The sequence below is a fragment of the Hippichthys cyanospilos genome, chromosome 2, assembly GCF_059441005.1.
Source record: "Hippichthys cyanospilos isolate Australia breed blue-spotted pipefish chromosome 2, RoL_Hcya_1.0, whole genome shotgun sequence".
Lineage (NCBI taxonomy): Eukaryota > Metazoa > Chordata > Actinopteri > Syngnathiformes > Syngnathidae > Hippichthys > Hippichthys cyanospilos.
The window spans coordinates 7334063-7355442 of record NC_142370.1 but is presented as its reverse complement, the minus strand read 5'-3'; the positions used below and the strand labels follow the sequence as shown (position 1 = coordinate 7355442).

Below are 21380 nucleotides of genomic sequence, written 5' to 3'. Positions count from 1 at the left end.
GGCTGCATACAAAAACCCTCGTATAGTATTTTGACCAATTTTTCTAATTTTCTTCAACATCATTCTCATTATATTTTAGTCAGAAAATATGGCACACTCCTGGTAGAGTGACGAGTAACTTGTTCAAGATTCAAGAGTTTTATTGTCATATGTATAGTATTATAATAGTACATAATGAAATTCTTATTCTATTCACTTTTCTTGTTCACCATTTGGGTGGAATTTCAGGGTTAAATTTATTTTTGGTATGTATGTACAGAACAATAACCTCAAACACATTAAAGGGACAGACACTGTGTAAGATTTAGACCGTTTTTCATTAAAAGGGAATATATTCAATGATTATATATTTTAAAAACTTGCAAATAAACGTGTTCTTAACGACCAACAGTATGTTTAAAATATAATCGTTGGTCTCCGGAGGCTGCCATGTCTGTTATAGCTACGGACAATGGTAAATGCAGCACCCCCTGCTGTCTGTAATGAAAACCTGTCAAATCTTGCACATTGTCCCTTTAACAAGTCAAAGAAGCAAGCTATTAACCTCTGAAAACGTGCAGTTGTGAAATGACAGTCATTTCAGGCAATACATTATAATCCACATAATAAAGATGAATGACAAACTACCAAGATGGGCAAAGCAGTAACCTTTGCTAAATAAATAAATAAAATGCCATATTTGAAGAGTCTGAAGTCTCTGAACTATGAAAAATGTATTTATTTTGATTGCCATGTTTACTAAAAAAAATCATGATGACGTCAGTATTAATTGAATATTCAAAGATATTTTTAAATAATGGGAAAATGTAGTGAAGAGAGGGGTTTTAAAAATCATTGTGTGGTATGCTACAGCATAACAGAAAAAAAAAAAATCCCGTTGGCTCATCACCAGACATTAACAGGCATTGCTCGTGTGGTCTGTGATTTACAATTTTCAACCAGACTGTTACTCGATATGGAATCACACACACGCACGTATATATAAAATATTCGTTTTTATGTATATAATAAATAATGATCATCATTATTGTAATAAATAACAATTTGTTCAAAAGCAAAACAAATCTACGCCCTCGCAAGCGTTAACATGGTCAATAAAGTTTTACAAAAACAAAGGGAAAAAAATCCCCTTATCCGATTTTCTGATTGGTTATTTTTCTTCAGACAACCCAAAACACATCGGAAGAGGCGGGTCTTAAGACGGTAAACGGGTGCCTTCATCATGGCGGGATGCATGAAAGAACGAAAAGAGAAAAACGCCACAGGAGCTCATTTGGTCGTTTTAACGGTGCTGCTGCTGTGTTTAGTTCTAGCCTCGTCGCAAAACACAGGTAAAAATTCATATAAAGATGGACAGTATTTAGACACACGCATACGGGCTACACATGGAGGAAGTTAGGCGACAAGAGGCAATTGTCGTTGTTTAGCTTCGGCGCAAGTTAGCTTGATTCCGAACAACACAAACTGCGCATGTACAATTTAAGATAAACTGCTTTATGCAAACTACGCACATCAAAACTAAGCCTCATATTTTAATATGATGGATAAATACATACATTATCTAAGCACAGGAGCAGTTCGCTCGTTTATAACATTGGTTCTACGGTTTAATGAAAGAATCTTTCTAATCAAGCCTACAGATCTGTTTCCACCTCACAATAAGTATGTGTGTGAATTAGCATACATTCACACAAGACGGAATTTTTAAAGACGATGCAAGTGACATGATCCTACATTATCCTGTGATGAGTGTCATCATCAGTCTATAAAACAAGTCAACAGGACTTAGAATGATGCCATTTATTTTTCTGAAAGGTGGCCAAGGGTGACTGATTCCGTGTACATGCGAATTATTCTTAACTGGGCCATGTACAGTTAAGAGTTTCTGAAAATAGATAATGCATGTATTTTAGTGTAGAAATCAAGTTTAGGCGAATATTCATGATTTGTGGCAACGTATCAAGTGTCTTTGAATACATGAATGTAAAAATGACAGAAAAATCACAGACGTCAAAATATTGTCGTGAGTGTGGGAGTGGCCCAAAACTGACAAGGTGTGTCTGTCTCTGTTCGCTATGTTGCTCCGCCAATGTTTTTTTTTTTAATAGCATTTTGTCAACCTCTTATTTTGAGTTTATAGACCAAAGATTGTACTGATTGATATGAACATTTCAAGAAGGAAATGGGCAGCTGTGTTGAAAATGTTCGTGTTGTTTTCTTTTAGAGAGTAAACCTTCAATAATCGAGCTCAAGGGTGGAGAACAATATGAACTCTCGGGCTCCAATCTGTTCTGCTACATCAACTCTGTCGCGGCAAACTGGAGGCACACCTGGACCAGAATTCAGGTTGGTTGGATTCTCAATTCTAAATTGAGTAAGAAATCATCATCTTTTTAATATCAGGGATTTTTTTGGAGACTGACCACAAAGAAAAAGACTCTGTAAGTCCCCAGAAAGTTCTGCCACTGCAGTCTTTATTCACATTCTTATGAAGAAAAATTAGTGAGTTGTAAATAATTCGTTTGAGGGATGTTTACCACATTTTTCAGACTCGATTCTTGAGTAGTCACTGATACCAACGCCACCAGTACTTTTGATACATAAAATTCCCTCCCAAAGCAATGACGAATCATTTTAAAGGTAGGCCCATATATCCTATTCTAATCAGTTCCCTTAAAACTGCCCAAAAAAAAAAAAGTCTGATTTGTAGATCTGATCGATCAATGGCCATAAGCGGCTTGATTAGGGTCATTTTCAAGCTCCTGCAGAGGTTGCTGTTGAGCTAATCATTTGAATCAGGTGTGCTGGGAAGAGAAAACTGGAAAATGTGCAGGGCGCTAGCTGCCGATGACTGTAATTGCCCACCCCTGCACTAATGTGTTCTCTTAATCCAATGGTTCTCAAATGGGGGTACACAACGACACTTCAAGTAATTAGAGATGCTAACATGGTTTCTCCTGTGGTCAGAAAATGTAAGGCTTTTTGATGTGGTGACAGGAACTGAACAATTGTCTTTTCAAATTATGGACAAATTAACAGGAAAATGAAAAATTCTTTGCACTTTTTAGTGGAGTACTTGGCCCCCAAAAAATTCACACGTGGGCACATCATTGAAAAAAAAAAAAAAAGGAAGTAATGCTCTTAATGACTCTAGTGTATTTGAGCAAGGCAAATAAATGCCGTTGATGGTTTTGATGCAAGTGACTGGGCCTGGTGCAGGTGCGAATTTGGAGCTCGAGGGTGTTCAAGACGGAGATGGTTCAAGGCGAGAAGGAGATGCAGCAGTCGGAGCGCTTCAGCATGTGGAGCTGGCTGCAGAGTTTGTTGCGAGAAGGGCGCAATGAAACCACCATCAACATCCACCTGTACAGCAACAAGACCTGCTTCAAGGTCCAGCCCACCGACAACACAAAGTACACCGTCAAGTCAATTTGCAGTACGTGCCCACAGCAGCATTCATGTCCGAGTGTCGGGCCCACATATTCATTTGCTTCTCTTTCAGGATTTGACATCAACCTGTTTTTGCTTTTCCTGCTGGGAGTAGCGCTCTTTGTATTTGCCAGCTCCCTCAGCAGGTAATCCCGTGACCTTCGCCAAGGTTCCCAGGGGGTCCTAACATGTTTGTTTTGCCAACAGGAGTGAGTTTTTTTTCTATTCAGCTGGTGTGGGCACAGGAATAATCGCCTCGCTCATCGTTCTATTTTTCATCCTGGCTCGTCTTTTGCCCAAGGTAGCGTTGTGCATTCTACCACCAGAAAGAGCCGTAAGTCTGCACACTGCTCTAAAAACACGTATGCCTTTTATCATCCCGCAGAAAAGCCCCTTTTATATTCTGATTGTCGGCGGCTGGTCTGTCTACGTGTACGCCATCCAGCTTGTCTGCAGGAACCTCAACGTCATCATTCGAGAATATTGGCACTTGGCCTTAGGTACGGACGTGTGCGCAAATCCCCCCAAAAAGTTTCAAATTAGGCTTAGGCTGGCAAAGTAGTGGTAAATTTCCGATATATTTCCATGTGGATTTCAAGGAGCTAAGGGAATTTCAAATATTAAAACGTATTTTCCAGCCCATAAGTGTTCAAGCAATGACGTGATATATATATATATATATATATATATATATATATTGATGTATAAAAAGATTCCTGACATAAAGCAACAACCGCATGTAGCCTATTTAGACAGCTGGTATAGTCCCAATTCGGGTCACAGATGCTGCATTTGAGGAAGGTGGGAAGTCGCATTGACCAAGTCAAAGTGGTCAAGGCCAACGTAAACGTCAAAGATGGCTGAAAGTGGTCCATTTTGTGAAGTCGGAAATCTTTTTTTTTTACGACTTTGCAACTTGGACCTTGTGTTTCAAGGGGCCTACGAGTGCACTTTTCCTGGTCGGGGTTCGGAAAAGTGCAATTTCCAGCTTATCTGGAATGCAGCAAAGGAAAGCGTAGAAAGGAGCATGTGACAAATGAAAAAGGCTCAGAAGAGGTCTCGGTTTGAAAACAGACTCGCCGCTGGCCGTACCTCTCCTACAAAAGTTCAAGTAGAAAAAGTATGTGACAATAAAATAGTGTATATCAGTTGCACATGTAATAATCGTCAAGGCACAAGCAAAATGTTGAGGACCTTGATTTTGTTAAAATTTTACACATATGTACGTTGTTATTATTGACATAATTTTTGGGGATGAATGAGCAAAAAATAAGATGCTGCTAGTTGCAAAACAAATTTTCTGGAGTTCCTAAATATATCTAGAGCTTGTGCTACAAATGTAGTACCAAACTTTATTGAATCAGACAGCACTCTAATTTAAATCTGTCTTTGGTTTTCGTCCAAAAATGCTCTTTGCTGACTAGCAGTTGACAGCATTTCACAAGGGGTACAGTTATTAAAGAAAAAGGTGGAGAACCAGTGCTATTCATGTCCCAATTCCTTAATAACTCATTTGCCATCGAGGATGGCCACAGATGTTTAAAAAAAAACAGAAACGCCAAACACTTAAGAAGCAACCTTGAAATCCATCCAGAATTTATTCCTTACTTAGAAATCTTTTTTCCCGCCCCCTTCCACAGGCTACATCTGTGTGGTTGGCTTTGTGAGCTTTGCCGTGTGCTACCGCTACGGCCCTCTGTCGGACGTCAAGAGCATCAACATCCTGTCGTGGGTGCTGCATTTGCTGGGCCTCATCCTGGTTTACCTGAGCATTCAAATCGAGCAAGTGTCCTTCGCCCTCATCGTGGCGGCCTTGGTGGCCAAGAATCTGGAGTACCCCATCATGATGGCCCTCTATGCCGTCAGGTGAGCGAGTGAGCGCTGCTTGCTTTTATCTAGCTTATAGAATCTTATTGTAATACTACATTTAGTTTCTTTTAAAAATCATTCATTATACCTGTAGGTCAAAATTTGAAATTCCAGCAATTTAAATGTGGCCAAATTGAAATACCTCGTTTTCAGAAAAACACCTTTAAAATTTTGGCACATTCATCTTTCAAAAGTGTACATCGTCATAAGCCTGCTTTTCTGAAAACACATTGTATTTGTACCTCTATTTTGTTTCTTCGTAGCTCTTAAAACTGTTTAACTTATTCCAAAGGCAGATTTCTGTGTATTTTTATGAGTACTAGAGTAATCAATTGCCTTAGTACATAGGTACGAAAAGTACTAATGTAATTGATTCCTTTGCTAATCTAAAGTAACTCGGATTACTTTAGATACTGAAGTACTAATGTAATGAATTACTCTAGGCACTAATGTACTCACGAAATCAATTACTTTAAGTACTAAAGTATTCAGTTATTGAGACATTAAAGTAATTTGTTGATTCATCATAAAGTAATAGATTACCTTAGTTGGTTTAATTTCTTCATTACTTTAATAGTAACAGACATTTTCAGACAGTAGCTAAACCAATAGGTACCTTAAGATGGAATGGCTGGACTTTTAAAAAGGTAACAACATGTCTTTAAGAGTGAATGAGTTAAAAAAAAAAAAAAAGTGCAGTCTTTTTCCCACAATTCATATCAGATGGAAATGACATGACCGGGACATCCCTAATCTGAGCTAGCGGCAGGATGTAGCTGTAGAGTAAAAGCAATCCCGAGAGTGGAACCCTCGGAATTCTCTGCTTGCCATCTTTTGTTCACGCGCACATTGCAGCAAAGCAGTCACCATGGCATCAGTCAGGTTCGAAGCAGCTGAGTTTGTAGTCCTTGTCCAGGAAAATCCGCCGCTATGCTCACTGGAAGCCAGAGCAGCGCCGCCTGTTGACAGAGGAAGAGTATCGCAAGCAAGGCGAGGAGGAGACGCTGCGCGCGCTGGACGAGCTGCGCAGGTTCTGCAACAGCAGGGACTGCAGCCCGTGGAAAGCCGTCAGCCGCCTGCAGTCCCCCAAGAGGTGCCCGCTTATGTTCTCTTGGTTTCGGTTGCGCTCATACAGAAAAGTTGCGCCAATGACAAGCGGGCGCGACGTGTCCCGTGTCCAGGTTTGCCGATTTCATTGAGGGCTCCTCCCACCTGATGGCTAACGAGGTGTCGGTGCACGCGCAGGAATACGGCTGGAAGGACTTTTTTGATACGGACGAGGAGGACGATACGTCGGAATTGTGCCACGACCAGAGCGCGCCGGTGCAGCCGCCTTTGGAAAACGGCGACGATGAGGACGATGAGTCTCTGGATACCCAAGACTAACGCGACGACGACGAATATGAGGCAATAAGTACGCCAATACCCCGGACACTTTTTTTCCCCTCCAGTCAATACAGTACTGTGCAAAAGTCTCAGGCCACATTCGTTTTTCTTGAGATGTGAATACGTAAGGAGCATATCTCCACCTCGGATAAACACTTAATAAATGGGGAGAAAGAAAATGTGAATTTGCATTTGGGCTGTTAGCGTGCGGGTTACATCCTTTTTTGTGGAGAATGTTGCGAATAATAGTCTGAGAGTTGGACACTTACAATGCCAGCATATGAAAACAAATACAGCCTTATCCATAGTTTGGAGTTTCATTTTGTGTAATCCTGCCGAGTTTTACAAGATCATCTTTTACAAGTCATATTGACTGCTGTGAAAAAAGGCTAATAAAAACAAAGCCCAAGACATTTGCAATGTACTGTATGTAAAATAAACTTTTTTTTAATGTTTGTACAAAAAAATAGTTGAGTCTCTGGAATGTCTGCCTGTTGTGAAATAAAAATCGAGGTCAAGGTTTTCGAAGTGTGATTCTGTTTCAACATACATCTGCCTGCGGTCTTCAATAACAAAAAAGGTCACTGGTCAGTTTTTGGCAAAAGTGTCAAAATACACGCTAAACGTACCCCATTTTGAGAACCACTCCTCTGAACGTGGCGGTTCGGTGAAGCAGTGGTTAGCTCAGAGTTCAGGGACCCGAGTTCAAATCCATCTCGCTCCAGTCTTCCTGTGTGGATTTCGCATGTTCTCCCCAAGCCCACATGGGTTCTCTCCAGGCACTCGGCTTTCTCCCACATTCCAAAAACATGCATGTATGTATGTATTGGACACTTTGGACACATGTCCTTAAATGTAATTAGGAGCATATATGGGAGTTTGTCTCTGTGTGCCCTGCAATTGGCTGGCAACCAGTTCAGGGTTCAGGGCAGCCTACTGCCCAAAGTCAACTGGGAAAGGCACCAGCAAGCCTGTGACCCTTGGGAGGTGGCTATAGAATGAATATAAATGAATGCTTTTTTTTTTTTTTTTTTGCTTTTTTTCAGTTGACCTTGAGCAAAAGCAAGATTTTATCAAAATATTGGGTTTAATATTGCATTTCTGGCACAAGTTGGACCACGGTTGTGAACTATAGGCAGCATGATTAAACTTTCTAGTAGTGTCATAGGTTTAATTTGCTGAAAATTACAAATGATCCCAATACAAAAAAATAGCTGTATGATAGTAACTAATGCAGGTTTTTGCCAATACGGTATATATTATTTTCACAGTCATAACTGTAGGCTTCAATAATCCAAAGCTCATTTTAGGCAAAACAACAATTTATTGCCTTTGTGTAAAATGCAAAATAACAACAGCTCAGAAAATCACACGCGAAAACGGGGAACGTCACAAGGAGTGGAAACAATTCACATTAATAGGCACAGGTTGAAAGAAATGCGGCTAGTCCTGAGAGACTCGCAGAAAGTCAGCGTGTTGGTCACAAGAAATTCAAAATAATGGGAAAAGGGATATTTCCCCCCCAATGGACCGGACAAACTCTTCCTTGGTCCACAGCGGAACCAAATCACGTCATTGAATATTTTACCATCTTTCCAAGACAGGACAAAGACCCTCCGAGACGTAGGAGTCAGTAACCACGTATGAACACAAAACTGTGAAAGTCCAGTGTTTGTACTTGTCGCAATCCAGCGCTCATTTGTCAGTATTTGTTGATTCCGAATATTCGCACTCCGTGGAATTGCGGCAACTTTGGCAAAAGGACGCTGAGGAGGGAGCATGTGTTGATGAGGAAATGCGTGGCGTCGTATTTTGTGTAGAAACTGGCCAGAATATACCTGAACGCAAAGACAAGCGATCATGTAAATATAATATTCATCAGACTAAAAACATTCATTGCACAAAATTCATACAAACAATCATATAAGTATATGAAATTTACACATCAGAAACTTTTAAACAAGATCTTATTCAATTTATACATCATTTTTATCGTTTTAATACTATATTTTTTTTAACTCCTTTTGAGCACAGCCATTTATTCACATCTTTTGATATTATTTTATATTATTTCATCGTCCAACAAATTGACACCTTAAACAGATACACACATTTGCCTTTACTGGTAAATAAGCGGCTCTAGAACATGAATGGATGGATGATTCCATGATTGCAAAAAAAAAAAAAAAACAAACCTGCAGATAAGACAGCCTGGATAATATGCAGCAGAGCTCATGTCATGCGTAAAAAGTTGAAGTTTCTAGTCCTTTCGGGGAAACTTGAGCTTCTGCTAGCTAGCGCCTATTTTATACAAGAAATTGTGCTAATTGCGGGCAACAGGCAACGTAAAATAAAAAGTCAGTGTAATTAAGTCCGTTTTCAGTGCCCTAAATTGGCCAATTAAAGTAATTTCAAAGCAGCTGCGTTGTTTACATTGGGACTCGCAACTCATAGAACACTTTGTGCAATGGGAAATACTGTACAAAAAGTTGTTTCGACATGCTTCCGGGAAGAACTAAACAAATGTAAGTATACCGAGGAGTTCATGTCCATACTGTATGCTAAGGTTTATTTTGAAGCGTTGGATTTGAAGGCCTGTGAGGCGTACTTACAGAATGATGGGCGAGATGGTGAGGAACTTGCGCGAGGCGGTGAACTGGACGCCATAGTCCATCTGTTCCCAGTGCGTGAGCAGGCGGGCTTTGCCCTGGTCGGGCGTCTCGAAGGGCGTACCCTTCACCGTGTGGAGGAACACATACATGGCCTGCACTCCCACACCACAAATACAAAAGAAAGAAATCACCAAATGGACCTTTCTAATACCTTACATCTTCATCCGGGGTAAGACAAGTCCCTACTTACAAAAAATGCATATCGCTCTACCTTGATCAAAGGCGCAGTAAAAGTTCAATTAAAGTGATTAAAAAGCATAAAGCTTTATCTATGACTGTAATGAACTGATCACAATTAATCTGTTAATCTGACCAGGTTGTGGATGACATTGGTGAGCGTCCAGACGAGCGATACGCTGAAAAAGGGAATGCTTAGAAGGATCACGTGCAGCACCACGGTCAGCAGCAGGTAAGCCAGCCAGATGCCGCGACTGTTCATCACCTGCGTGTTGGGGTTGACCTCGCTGTGAGCCACGCCCACGTTCATCTGACACAAGCACAACAGTTGGAAATCGACAGTTTTCAATTTAAACTTTTCAATAATTAATTGATTTTAAAACATGCAAATCCTCCAATTATTTTTATATATTGTAAATAACAGCAAAAATAGTAATATACAAAACGTACCAAAGGACACTTGAGATCAAGAGATTTCACCCTTGAAATAAAATATTGTGCAAACATTTGAAGGTCTTCTGACCTCATCTATAAATGATCGGTCAGTTTTCCTATTCAAGTTTATTTAGTATTCAAGTTAATTTATCGTCGTCGACCTGAAGCCGGTGACAGACGCATCTTGTGTTCTTTTAGCTCCGCCCGTCAGAGCAAACACAAAACACAAAACGTGCGCTCCCCATAAAAACACGAGCCCAAAAGACTGCTAAGTGCAATAAACGAGCAACTAAACCGTTAACAATGTGAACTAGTCAAAGTAGTGAAGTGCGCCCTCCTCGCATGTGAGAGTTGCGAATGTGACCCCTCAAAAACCTCTTTACATGACATATATCTCGAATGCTACCTGGCTAACATTCATTATTAAAGCGTCAAAACTAGCCCAAAGTTACAATTTCTGCCGGGAAGAAGTGGTAGCAGGCAGCTGCTGATAAGCAAGCGGGACGAACTGCCTGTAAAATGTATAAAGGTTGGGCAATTCTGGTAGAGTTCTTGTTTTTTAAACATTACCTTGGCGTGTTGTCGTTGCTGACCAGGAAATAACTTGTTGGAGTTAGACCCCGCCCCCGTGGCCTGTCCCTTAACACCCTGTCGAACGCTTCAGTTCTCGCTCCAAAGGAAATGAAAGCAAGTAGCCAAAAATGTTTACCCTCCTTTCTTTTAATATTGTAAAGAGGTCATTTCTGGTACCGCGTCTTATTCTTTATATCTATTTTTAAAAAATGGTTTGTTTATTATGGCGAAAAGACGCCCCCAATCCGTCCGCGATCCCTTTCACGACCACTTGGCAGGGTCGATTTTAATTTCAGCTCCGTACACCTCGCGGGCAAAGTATGGGAAAAAAAAGTACCGAAACATCGGTAAGAAAAGTCATTTTACTAGTTTGAAAAGCGTATTGGTTTTCTCACACGAATAGCACAAAACAATTTTATTTTATATTGAGCTGTGTTGTGTATACTGTACACAAGCGTGTGTGCGCGCGTGTGTTTCAGCATTTCCTGAATTCCATCCAGACAAAGATGGCTTGACAAGTGCGGTGATGTCAAATCCAATACGGGTACTGTCCATAATGTCTGTGAAGCGGATGGTGTCATTCAGCTTGTTGAGTCTCTCAGTTCATCCCCCTGAAAAACGCCGTTTTTATGGCCGAAATTGCTAGACGAGGCAATCAGAAGCGCTTCACATAAGCGTACTAACAAACATTCGTGTTTTTCTGTGGCCCAATTTATAGTATCAAACTACTACTATCAAACAAAAAAAAATTGATGATCAAAACAAGTATAAAAGAATGACTACATTCATAATTAACCCTTTAAGCCTAGAACCATTAAACTCCAGTGCATGGGGGCGTATATCCTGCATATTTTCCAGGTTTCTGTTTGCAACACACCTGATTCAAATGTTTAGCTCATCAGCAAGCAGTCGAATCAAGTGTTTTGCAGGACAAAGGCCCTCGTACACTGTAGCATCCTCAAGTTGAAGCAGCCATCAAAACACTCACTTTTTGTGTTCCAAAAATGCATTATTTATAAATACCAACAGTCCATAACTAACAAAAAAAACTAAAACAGCAAAACAAAAAGTTATCAAATAAAAAGTTAACACAATTCAGTATTCACATAACACTAAATAACAATAGAGCCCTCCATCATATGCATCCATCACATACAGCTAGCAAGAAAATTCCCAGTAGGTCCTCAAGGGCAACTCTCCAGCATGTTTTGAATGTTTTCAACCCCAACCACACCTGATTGATATCATCAGTTGCAATGATCCTGATCATTTGAGTCAGGTGCGTCAGAGCAGGGTAACACAGAGAACATGATGGATAGTGCCCTCGAGAACCGGAGTTGGTGACCCATTTCAGAGCAGGTGGCCACCTAGGAGGAGGAACAGGAAAAAAAAAACGAAAAAAAAACAAGATTGGATCCTCTGATGTCATCAATCAGGGAATCTGAAGTCCGTCCACCAATCAATTCTCGTTACTACCAACGACAATCACCTGTACAGACTAGAGCACAAACAAAACAACTTGAGTCACAATAGACTTTTCAATGCCCACTTTTAACTTTTGTGTGGGGTCTTCCAAAATTAATAAACAATCTTTTAAGATTTGAAATATCCTTTTATGTGCCAGGTCTTAACTTGCCTTGTACATGCACACCCTTTTCACTCTTCACTGTGTAAACGCTCTCTCAAAGAAGTTTTGTTAGCTTAACAGCACAATTAATAACTTTTGAACGCCTTTGAAGAAACATAAAAAGAAACAACAAAACAGAGGAATCCATTTGCCTCCATTCCATTTTTTTTTTTTTTTTTTGTCATAACCTGGCCGACTGCAATGACATTATTGGACTCAGGATTCGTGAGCCGAGCGGCGATGAGAAAGAACGGCGAGCACATCATAACTTGATGTCTGTTTGAGTTTCTATCATCACGTTTCCATAGTTACAGCCGCTATATAGATGGCTGTCCATACGAGCCTGGTTACTGTTTAACCTCCCCACCCACATTTGCCCAGATTAGGAAAATCAATAAGATAACAGCGGCCACGCCGGCCTTCCCTTCCACCAACACCTTTCTCACACGGCCCAGCGGCCAAACTTTCCCATTTGGCGCCGCTCGCGCTGGCAGCAAAACGAGAATCGGAGCCAAGGACGGCCGGGAGGACCACGACATGGTCAACGTCAACACACAAGAGGGCTCCGCAGTGGAACGGCCATTTGGTGAGTGTGCGCTCCAGTTCGGTCGACTCCGAGCAAACTCTGCTCCCTCGCTTTTCTTTGGCTTTTTGCTGCTCGCCCCGTTTGCGTCTGGCTTTTTCACACGCTGCTTATCGGGGAGGTGTGTCACAGATATGGAGCTTGTTAACAAGGCCCGGGAAGCTGCCAGCCCCACCCCTCACCCACCGCTAGCCACCATCATGGATGTTGTCCTTCCAGATGATGTAAATGATCATCACTTAGCGTGTGCAATCAATTTTGCACAACTTCAAAACTACATTTCACTTGTTTTTTTTTCTAATCAATTACTCATTTTCTTATTTAGATGCCTGAAAAAAGCCTTATGTAGTTTTTAACAAATTAAGGAGGATTAAATTCACATTTTCAAACTGAGTGTAAAGTTAAAAGATGGAGGGGGAAAAAAAAGCAAAATGGCACCTGCAGTATTCCCCAAAATGGTTCCTCAAAAATTGGCTTTGGAGCCAATGTTTGTTCATGCATTCATTTGCATAGAACAAAGAATGCAAATGAGGTTGTCTGCTTTCGACGTATCAAGCTATGTAGCTATCTAGCTACAGTACCTTGTAAAAAGTATTGGCCCACCTATAGCTTTTTGACATTACACCACATTTCGAGCCTCATATATAAAGATAAAAAGTTAGAAATATTTGTGAGAGATCACCACGCCCCGGGACAGAGTTGTGAAATATTTTCTATTTTATGACAAATAAAAATCTGAAAATTAGGATGTGCAAAAACATTGCCCGCCCTTTGAGTTAATATTTTGTAGAACCTCCATTTGCTGCAATTACAGCTACAAGTCTTTTTTGTTATGCTAGCGCTATCTCGCTAGCAATCTAGCTCTCAAGCTAGCTAGCTATGAGGTTTGTTTTTTTTGAGTTCGCACCAGCTTCACCTCAATGCTTCCCTGTATTTGGGTTTACATCTGCACACATTTTTGGGGAGCCCCAGTTTGAAACCTGCTGCCTTCAGGTACATGATAGATAATTTAATGACGAACAACATCTCCTCTGCGTCCACCTGTGATTGGCGTCCGACGTTTGGGCATTGCCTTGCTTCTGAAAGTACTTCAAGCGTCCTGACATTTACGTTCCAAATACATTCTTTGGCAGTGCCTTGCTCTAAGCTCCTTTTTGGCCTGGATTGGACAATAATATGCTTCTTTGTGCAAAACAACAACTGGCAAACAACTTTGCGGGTTTACTTGCAGTGGTGACAAGTAAGCGTTATAACACAAAATCCAATACGCACATCCAAAAATAGAATTAGCACCTGCAGAAAATATGTTGTCATGCAAAATAAATACAGTGGGATTTTGCTGTTATTGATCAACAAAAATTACTCATATCGATGTCCATTTTTGAGTTTGTCCTTTTTACCTTCCCTGATAGTACACATGGACAGGACTTGAATCAGTCCTTCGACAGACTTTATTTACACAAGTACGTGTACTTGTTCTCGAGTTGCGAGTGTGAGCACTCAAGCTCAAGGAGAAGTGCGTGGGACTCGTATCCCACGTGGGCCGAATCGCTCAACGGTCCCAAACGGCCACGCCGTGTCGAGTGTCAACACCACGACAGCCGCTCGGCAGACCCGACGGACGCACGTCTGTTTGCCCACCAAGAAGGACCGCACCTCTAGCACGGGTCGTTTTAGGAAGCCAAAAGCCACAGGCATCTCCTCCTCAGAGCTACTTACTGCGCATCACCACTTACTCGCTTGGTTCTGATTGGATCATTTTTCGGAACAGAACAAAAGATAAATAGAACTTAAAAAATAAAATATGCCCATTTAGAGTTTACGAACATACCTTAAATATTTTGCACATATTTTGCACATATTTTTCACTTGAATGAAAAAGACCTCAAAAGGCAATTTAAGGCATATTCTGTTTCATTAAAGTGTACATGTGATGTTCAGAAGGAAAATTGTATATATTGATCAAGAAAAACTGCATCCAAATGTGAGGTTTTATTTGTTGTATTAAAGCAACTTTAGAACTGGTGCAGAAAATTATATTTGGAGACACCATGTTCACAGTCATATGTGCTAGCAAGTTATGGAGATGTAACATTCACGATTCAATAGTTTTATTGTCATATGCAATAGTAGCACTACACAATGAAATTCCTGTTCTGTTCACTTATATCCCACACGATAGAGCAAATAATAAAGTAGACAATAGTAGGCAATAAAAACAGTAACATGGCATTGTTGACAGCTGGTTTTCAATGCACATTGTTGTATTGATCCACATGTGACCAATCTGAGTCAGTCTTGCAATTTTCAAGAGTTAATACTTACACAAGGCTCTTCAATCCTTCAGTCTTGACTCTGGAAAGTTGTGAAAGGGACTCAGATCGGTCATGTTCTCTCCAAAAAAATTATGTGCATTGAATGGGAGATAACGGAAAGCAAGATGGTTGTCAACAATGCCGTGTCACGTCTCCACTCACTCATGGCAACTATTGCCGCATGCATGTTGTCTCAAAAATTAAAAAAAATTCCTCCTGTTTTAAACTTGCTTTAAGACAACCTAACACAAATCAACCAACCATATTTATTTTCCCTTCTGAGCACCCCAGCTACACTTTAGGGCATAGTTCCTTCTTATAAACAATTAGGGTGAATCATACAGTTCAAATAAATTTGCCAGTTTAATATATGAATTCCATTTTGGCAGTACCATTCCTTACATTCCCTTTGCTGGTGGATCAATGTAAATCATGGCAAAACAAAGTCGCAACTCTTTAATATTTGAGGTCTTCTCTGTGCTTATCAAAATGTACACGCAGCAACAATTAGTTGCAGGCATGAAAAGTGATTCGGGCAAGCATTTGTACAGTCCCACCAAAGAGGATTAGAAGGCCCGTTATTAATCTCATGTTTTGCGGCTGCGAGGCCAACATCTCTCTTGCATTTGGCCCGTTCGCGGGGACGCAGTCGTCAGCCTGCTCACTCGATGGACGCTATTAATTGAACCCGCCGTCCAATCAAATCTTATTGTGACGAGTATTAGAGGATTAGCAGCGAGCGCCTCCTGGTCCAGACAAACATTCGCGTCCAGTCTCGGGCCCCCGTCCGCTCTCGGCTCATGGGCCTTGGCCCCGCGAGCCGGCTGAGCATCGGAATGTTCGGCCACGATGGGACGCCGCGATTCTCCGTCATAGGTAAATGCCGAGCAGATCACCTTTTGGAGTTGGGGGGCGAGGGGGGGTCAATCGGGGCCTCCAGGTTAGGACCCAAAACAGTTGTGTGTGCTTTGTCTAGTTGGTACTGATGAGTGCTCAAGAGTTGAATCCTCGTCCTAGTATTGATCTGAAAAATATTCTTTGCACTTTTGTGACACATCAAATTCCTTGTATGTTAATATACACTTGGCCAATTAGGTGGATTCTGGAGGCCCAACTGCCGGTGGAGAATGTGTAATTGAAAAAATAATAGTAATCCTAATAACCTGACAGAAAGAAACATTTTCAATTTTAATCTGTCCATTTCAAGTCAAAGGAGGTGATCATGTTTCAGCCAGGCAGCGAGTGGTGAATTTAGCCACATGGTGGCAGCAGAGTCCTAATTCTAATTTGTCAGTTTCACGCTATAAAGTTATATTGCCGATTCAGATGTGACAAAAACTCTCACGTCCTTGACTCAAATAGAAATATAGTTAAATTATTTGTTAGTCGCCCAACTATGTCTGTTTTCGTGCTAGTGAGTTTCAACTAAGTTTTGATTGCTGTTAGCTGAGCTCAGCTGCCACAGGAAGTACATTTTTTGATGCTTTATGAAACTTAAATCTCCATATTTACTGATTTAACATTGACAGTTCTAATTTCTCACACTTCTGTAAAAAATACTCAAATAAGTACACATGTAACTCCTTAAATGAAAGTAAAAAAAAAAGCATGCCAATAATGAAAATACAGAATATAAAAAAACAAAAACAAAATATACAGTCTGCCAAGTACTCACAATGCACTCAAGCAGAAATACAAATACTGTACTTACATTGAAAAAATGGTAAAAATAACGGTACTACCTTTACTTAATCCAGAAATATCCGTAACCCGGTCCTGAATGGCCGCCAGCCTGCATGATCTTGATGTTTCTGTCGTCCAATGCAGCTGATTCAAATGATCAGGCTTCCACTGAGCTTGCTGATGAGCTGATCATTTGATTCAGGTTTGTTGGGAGGACAGAAACCTCAAAAACTTGCAGGATAACAGCTTCCGAGGACATGCCTGACTTAATCAAAAGAAAAACTCCAATCCGCGAGGGCCTGTGTCTTGTATGTTTTCCAAGTTTCTCTTAGAGGACACACACAGGACGGAGAACCTCGTGGACTTGTGTTTGACAATTTCGGGCCTTAAAGCAGGAGTCACCAACTCTGATTTGAGGGTACCTATCCAGCATCTTTTTGGTGATACCTTTTTCAAATGAACAGTTCATCAGGATGTTCTGCAAAACCTTGATAACTATCCTGATCATTTCAATCAGGTGCATTGGAGAAGGTTTATTTTGAAAACATGCTGGATAAGTGCCCTCATGGACCCGAGTTGGTGACCGCTGCCTTACAGGGCTAAACTTATTACTTGAACCAGGGATGCGCAAACTGCACTAAAATGTTCTCATGTCAATTACTGGGGGGAAAAACACATTCCTGACATACTAGGTCTCACGTTTACCACTGAAACGTTTCCAGTCCCAATTAACAGAGAAAAAACAAGGGGTCACTGTATATATGCAGCCTAGAGCTAGGGGCTACTTTTCACTCAGCTATAAGGGAGCTCGAGCCATCTGTAAACACTGACAACTACTGTCGTATGTCAATGTCATTAATTAAGCCCTGTATTAACGATTGAACGTGATTTTCCCATTTGGTTTGTGAAATATGTCAAAACCACAGCTGCTTTGATTTGAGTGAGCCTGCTTTGCTCAAATGTGATCAGGAAGAACGGCAACTGCATCAAACGAGTCATTTAAATCCATTCAACTGCTTCTGAAAATTCATCTGACCACTCTTGCCAGCCACCAACGCTGCAAGCATCTAGTGTTGATCGCCACTGCTATTGCTGTTAGCCGTTACCATTGGAGTCACCGCTAATCAATGGCTTTGCATAACGCCATCGTAATGAAGACTTTATGTAACGACACGCCCCTAATTAGCATCGCAATTGAACTTGATGTCCGGACAATGTAAGCTTTGTTGAAGTTGGTGATTAGTCAAGTCAGCCATTATGCCCTGACACGCTGCTGGGACCTACTTCAGAATAAAAGTGTAGCAAGTCATTGATCTCCATCCGTGATTCGGCAAGTGAAGGTTACATTTTCTCACCGCACTGGCGGTATGTTGCTGTCATGCATAGCATGAACACCTGTTGCCGCGCTTAGCTTGACTTCTTCCTGACAGTGGAGGCAGCCTGGTAGATTAGCGGAAGTGACTTTTGCGTGCTTTGGGAGCACGTGGCGGCAGCCGGCGTCCAAAGGGTCTGTCTGGGCCGGCCCGGAGACCAGCGGCTGAAAGTGGACGTGAATCGTCAGCAAAGGAGTTAATGATTGCGGAGCCTTATCGCGCGCTGTGATTGATTTACGTCTTGCGTGGCTCTTCGTGTTTATTGACGCAATTGTTGACTTATTTGGTGCACGCAGGTGACTTTTTGACGTGATGTGACACGGAGGTTTTTTGACAAAGACGTTTTCAAGATGATTGCATCGCATGAGTCGAAATGTGACGCGACCAGAGCCAGGCGGATGGAAAACGCGACAATAGCTTGCCTTTGTCATTTTTTATCTGAACTTTTTATCGTCGTGTAATATGGCGTGATACTGGCCTGCTAAATAGGCCCTCATGGTTTATGATTAGCTTGAAACCAAATAGATGTCCAGAGTAAAAACAATCTGAGCACTCCTCTCAAGTTTGATTTGGTGACAAGCCATATTTATCGTGATCCTTGAACACTAAATGACGACATCAATAACGAGCAAGATAAGACCACGACTTCTTCAGGATTTCATCGGTCGTGTAGCGCCGACAAACCAACGCGTAGCTTTGTTGCCTGACAGGCCTCTGAGCAGACACAAAATTCTTCTACTCAAATATACCTTGGGCTACAGCTAACTTTGATTCTAAAAAATGACTCATCTGTTGATTAGGTTTCCAATTGATCAATAATTTGAATACAAAAGAACATATTCAGATTCAGTTACTGGTTTGACCTGTCTAACTTGTCTGATGAATTAGTTGAGCACAGCTTTGTAAATTTTAAGTTTTGGATTCTACACACAAATAATCTGCCTACCACCAACCCTAACCCTGCATTAAAGGGAAAGCATTGAAAGAAGACACTAGGGAGCTGAAATTTCACCCACAAGGCGACATGTCATTACAAAAACTGGGAAAGTGTTATTTGATGGAACTAAATATTTTACCGACTAAATTACAACAACTTCCCTCCTTTTTTTTTTTTTTTAATTTCTACCTATGCAGACAGTTCTTGGTATGTAGAAGCTCTTGTATATTTTACCACTCATCACCTTTAAATTAATTTTTTATATTCACGTCTTCATTGTCGCAGAATTTAATTGCAGCTCAGTGTTTATGTTGTTTTGTCGGAGTTAGCTTTTTCCTAGCTAGGAAACATTTCAACTGCTTAGAGACAGCTCAGCTGTCCTATGTTTCTATTGGAATGGGAGAAGCAAGCATACAGTATACCGATATTAAAACCACGGTAGTGTACAAATGACTATAGCTCTTATCCTACAGAAACGTCAACAAATGACGTGAGTTTTAACAAAGGGAGCAAATGCGCATTCACATCAAGGATTTGTCAGTGTTTGTTCATTTGCAACGGTTCATAAATCGTTCTTAAGGTATTCCGAAACGGTCTCAATTGTTTTTCGTGATGCTCCTGGGTGAACTGGGCCAAGAGGCTTAAAGTTATTGGCGAAGTTAGCAGCTGTTTTCATCTTGTCAGGTTTCGCACTTGATTGCAATTGTTGTTTCGCTGAATGTCAAAACTCGCAAATGTTCGGATCAGTGGCTTAAATGATTGGATACCTATGACCCAGAATTGTTATGCACGCGTTTAAAAAAAAAAGAAGGAATGAAATTGTGCTCAAATGTCGAAAACGTTTAGGTTGGTCTCGTCCTGCTGGAAGCACAGCGCCCCTAAAGCTTCAAACCCTAGAATCGCCCCTGCTTTCAAGCATCTTTAAGTACTTCATAAATCACCTTGATACGTTTACTATTCCGGAATCGAAGGCCGGAAAATGTAACCAAATGAACAGTCAAATTTGACATAACAGTTTGCAAAGTAGCAGCATTTGAGCGGCTGGGAATTATGATTTTTTTTTTCCTCCCCCACCCGGTTATCCATTGTGGCTTGCATAAGCGTTGTTATTTGCAGATAGTTATCTGTTGACACGGCGGCCGCCACGACACTGCATGCACTCACCTACAACGGTATCTGCTCCATCTACTGCTTGACAGAAGAGCATCAGTCTCCTTTCTGCTGTGACCAGCACATTGTCTCATCTCTTCTCCTCTTGCTTCGCTCTTATCGACACACACAAGCAAATGGCTTCTGAAAATAAGTCCCAGGGTCCCCCGTAATTCCTGGTCCTCGCCGCCGGGTCCGACATTTTGGGCCGACTCGCCGCCCTCGAGACGGGCCGCGTGGGAAACGAAAGGCGCTCTTTGAGGAGAAGCGACAAAGAGGCAGCGCTTGCCGGCAACTGGAGTTTGCTCGGGCGCTTGCAGATTTCCATTCACAAAAGATAGACAGGACTTTGTTCACAAACTGGAGTTTGAAGTTTGAAAGGGGAGACTCGCACATGTGTTACATCAGGCCTGGGCCGACGCTTCTTTGACTTTTGGCCCCCGGGGCAGGGGTTCGGGTGACTGATTATAAGACGGCGCTTTGTGGCCCGTCGCACTTCAACATGGCAGCCTCCCGTTCGCCGCTGATGTCAGACGGCAAAGTGCACCAGGTGTGCGCAAACGCTCCGCGGCACTCCCTTAGTCATCAGTGTGGAACGAAACAGAGCCTCCAACCGAAAGTTTGGAGACCCCACTTCAAATGTTTGAAGTGTGTGGCGGAGGTGAAACTGCAAAAGAATTGATATTTTATTGTGACATCACATCGTGAAGCTGCCGATGTGGACTCAATATTACTGACTTGCAAACCCTCCATCCATTTGTTTTGTGAGCTGCTTTTCCTCACAAGGATCCCGGGCTGGCTGGTGCATTTCCCAGCCGTCATGGGGCAGTATGCGGGGTACAACCTGAGGGCACACAGAAACATATCACACACAAACACACCTAAGGGCAATTTGGAGTGTCCATTATACCTCGCTTGCATGTTTTTGGGATTGTAGGAGGAAACCAGAGCACCTGGAGAAAATCCACGTGGGCATGGGGAGAACACACAAACTCCACAAACCATGAATTAAGAATTGTGAGTCGGACATACCAACCACTGCCACTGACTGGCAAGCTCTTCTTGCTAATATATTCAAAGGTGTTTGGAAATGTGTTAAATATGGACTGATATGATAAAACAATAGCCTTTATTGTTATTGTTCAGCTTATTTACAAAGAAATTGGGAATGA

At 41.5% G+C, this 21380-nt stretch overlaps 2 protein-coding genes across 7 annotated transcripts; one reads left to right on the top strand and one right to left on the bottom strand.

Moving 5' to 3' along the window:
• Nucleotides 1-1198: 1198 nt before the first annotated feature.
• On the top strand, nt 1199-7207 carry nemp1 (nuclear envelope integral membrane protein 1). 2 transcript variants are annotated; one of them, XM_088407808.1, is made up of 9 exons: nt 1199-1331; nt 2225-2346; nt 3220-3436; nt 3503-3575; nt 3637-3730; nt 3815-3929; nt 5070-5295; nt 6215-6391; nt 6480-7207. In XM_088407808.1, the coding sequence occupies exons 1-9, from the start codon at nt 1223-1225 to the stop codon at nt 6682-6684; spliced, it is 1338 nt and encodes a 445-aa protein (XP_088263934.1). In that variant the 5' UTR covers nt 1199-1222; the 3' UTR covers nt 6685-7207. The 2 variants fall into 2 exon arrangements, with proteins under 2 accessions (XP_088263934.1, XP_088263933.1); XM_088407807.1 differs by having other exon boundaries at nt 3637-3929.
• Nucleotides 7208-7988: 781 nt separating this feature from the next.
• Nucleotides 7989-20557, bottom strand: ormdl2 (ORMDL sphingolipid biosynthesis regulator 2). 5 transcript variants are annotated; one of them, XM_088402064.1, is made up of 6 exons: nt 20224-20556; nt 18034-18286; nt 10539-12039; nt 9670-9843; nt 9297-9448; nt 7989-8522 (listed from the first exon to the last, which is right to left on the bottom strand). In XM_088402064.1, the coding sequence occupies exons 4-6, from the start codon at nt 9841-9843 to the stop codon at nt 8387-8389; spliced, it is 462 nt and encodes a 153-aa protein (XP_088258190.1). In that variant the 5' UTR covers nt 10539-12039; nt 18034-18286; nt 20224-20556; the 3' UTR covers nt 7989-8386. The 5 variants fall into 5 exon arrangements, with proteins under 5 accessions (XP_088258190.1, XP_088258200.1, XP_088258218.1 ...); XM_088402074.1 differs by having other exon boundaries at nt 18105-18286; XM_088402092.1 differs by lacking the exon at nt 10539-12039 and having other exon boundaries at nt 18105-18286; nt 20224-20557.
• Between the last annotated feature and the right edge of the window lie 823 nt (nt 20558-21380).

Coding starts and splice junctions, on each gene's coding strand:
- nemp1 (XM_088407807.1), top strand. CDS start 1,223: ATGGCGGGATGCATGAAAGAACGAAAAGAGAAAAACGCCACAGGAGCT. Junction 1,332..2,224: donor AGCCTCGTCGCAAAACACAG/GTAAAAATTCAT, acceptor GTTTTCTTTTAG/AGAGTAAACCTTCAATAATC. Junction 3,576..3,636: donor TTTGCCAGCTCCCTCAGCAG/GTAATCCCGTGA, acceptor TTTTGCCAACAG/GAGTGAGTTTTTTTTCTATT.
- ormdl2 (XM_088402092.1), bottom strand. CDS start 9,843: ATGAACGTGGGCGTGGCTCACAGCGAGGTCAACCCCAACACGCAGGTG. Junction 9,449..9,669: donor CCAATGTCATCCACAACCTG/GTCAGATTAACA, acceptor GTGGGAGTGCAG/GCCATGTATGTGTTCCTCCA. Junction 8,523..9,296: donor ACCATCTCGCCCATCATTCT/GTAAGTACGCCT, acceptor CTTTGCGTTCAG/GTATATTCTGGCCAGTTTCT.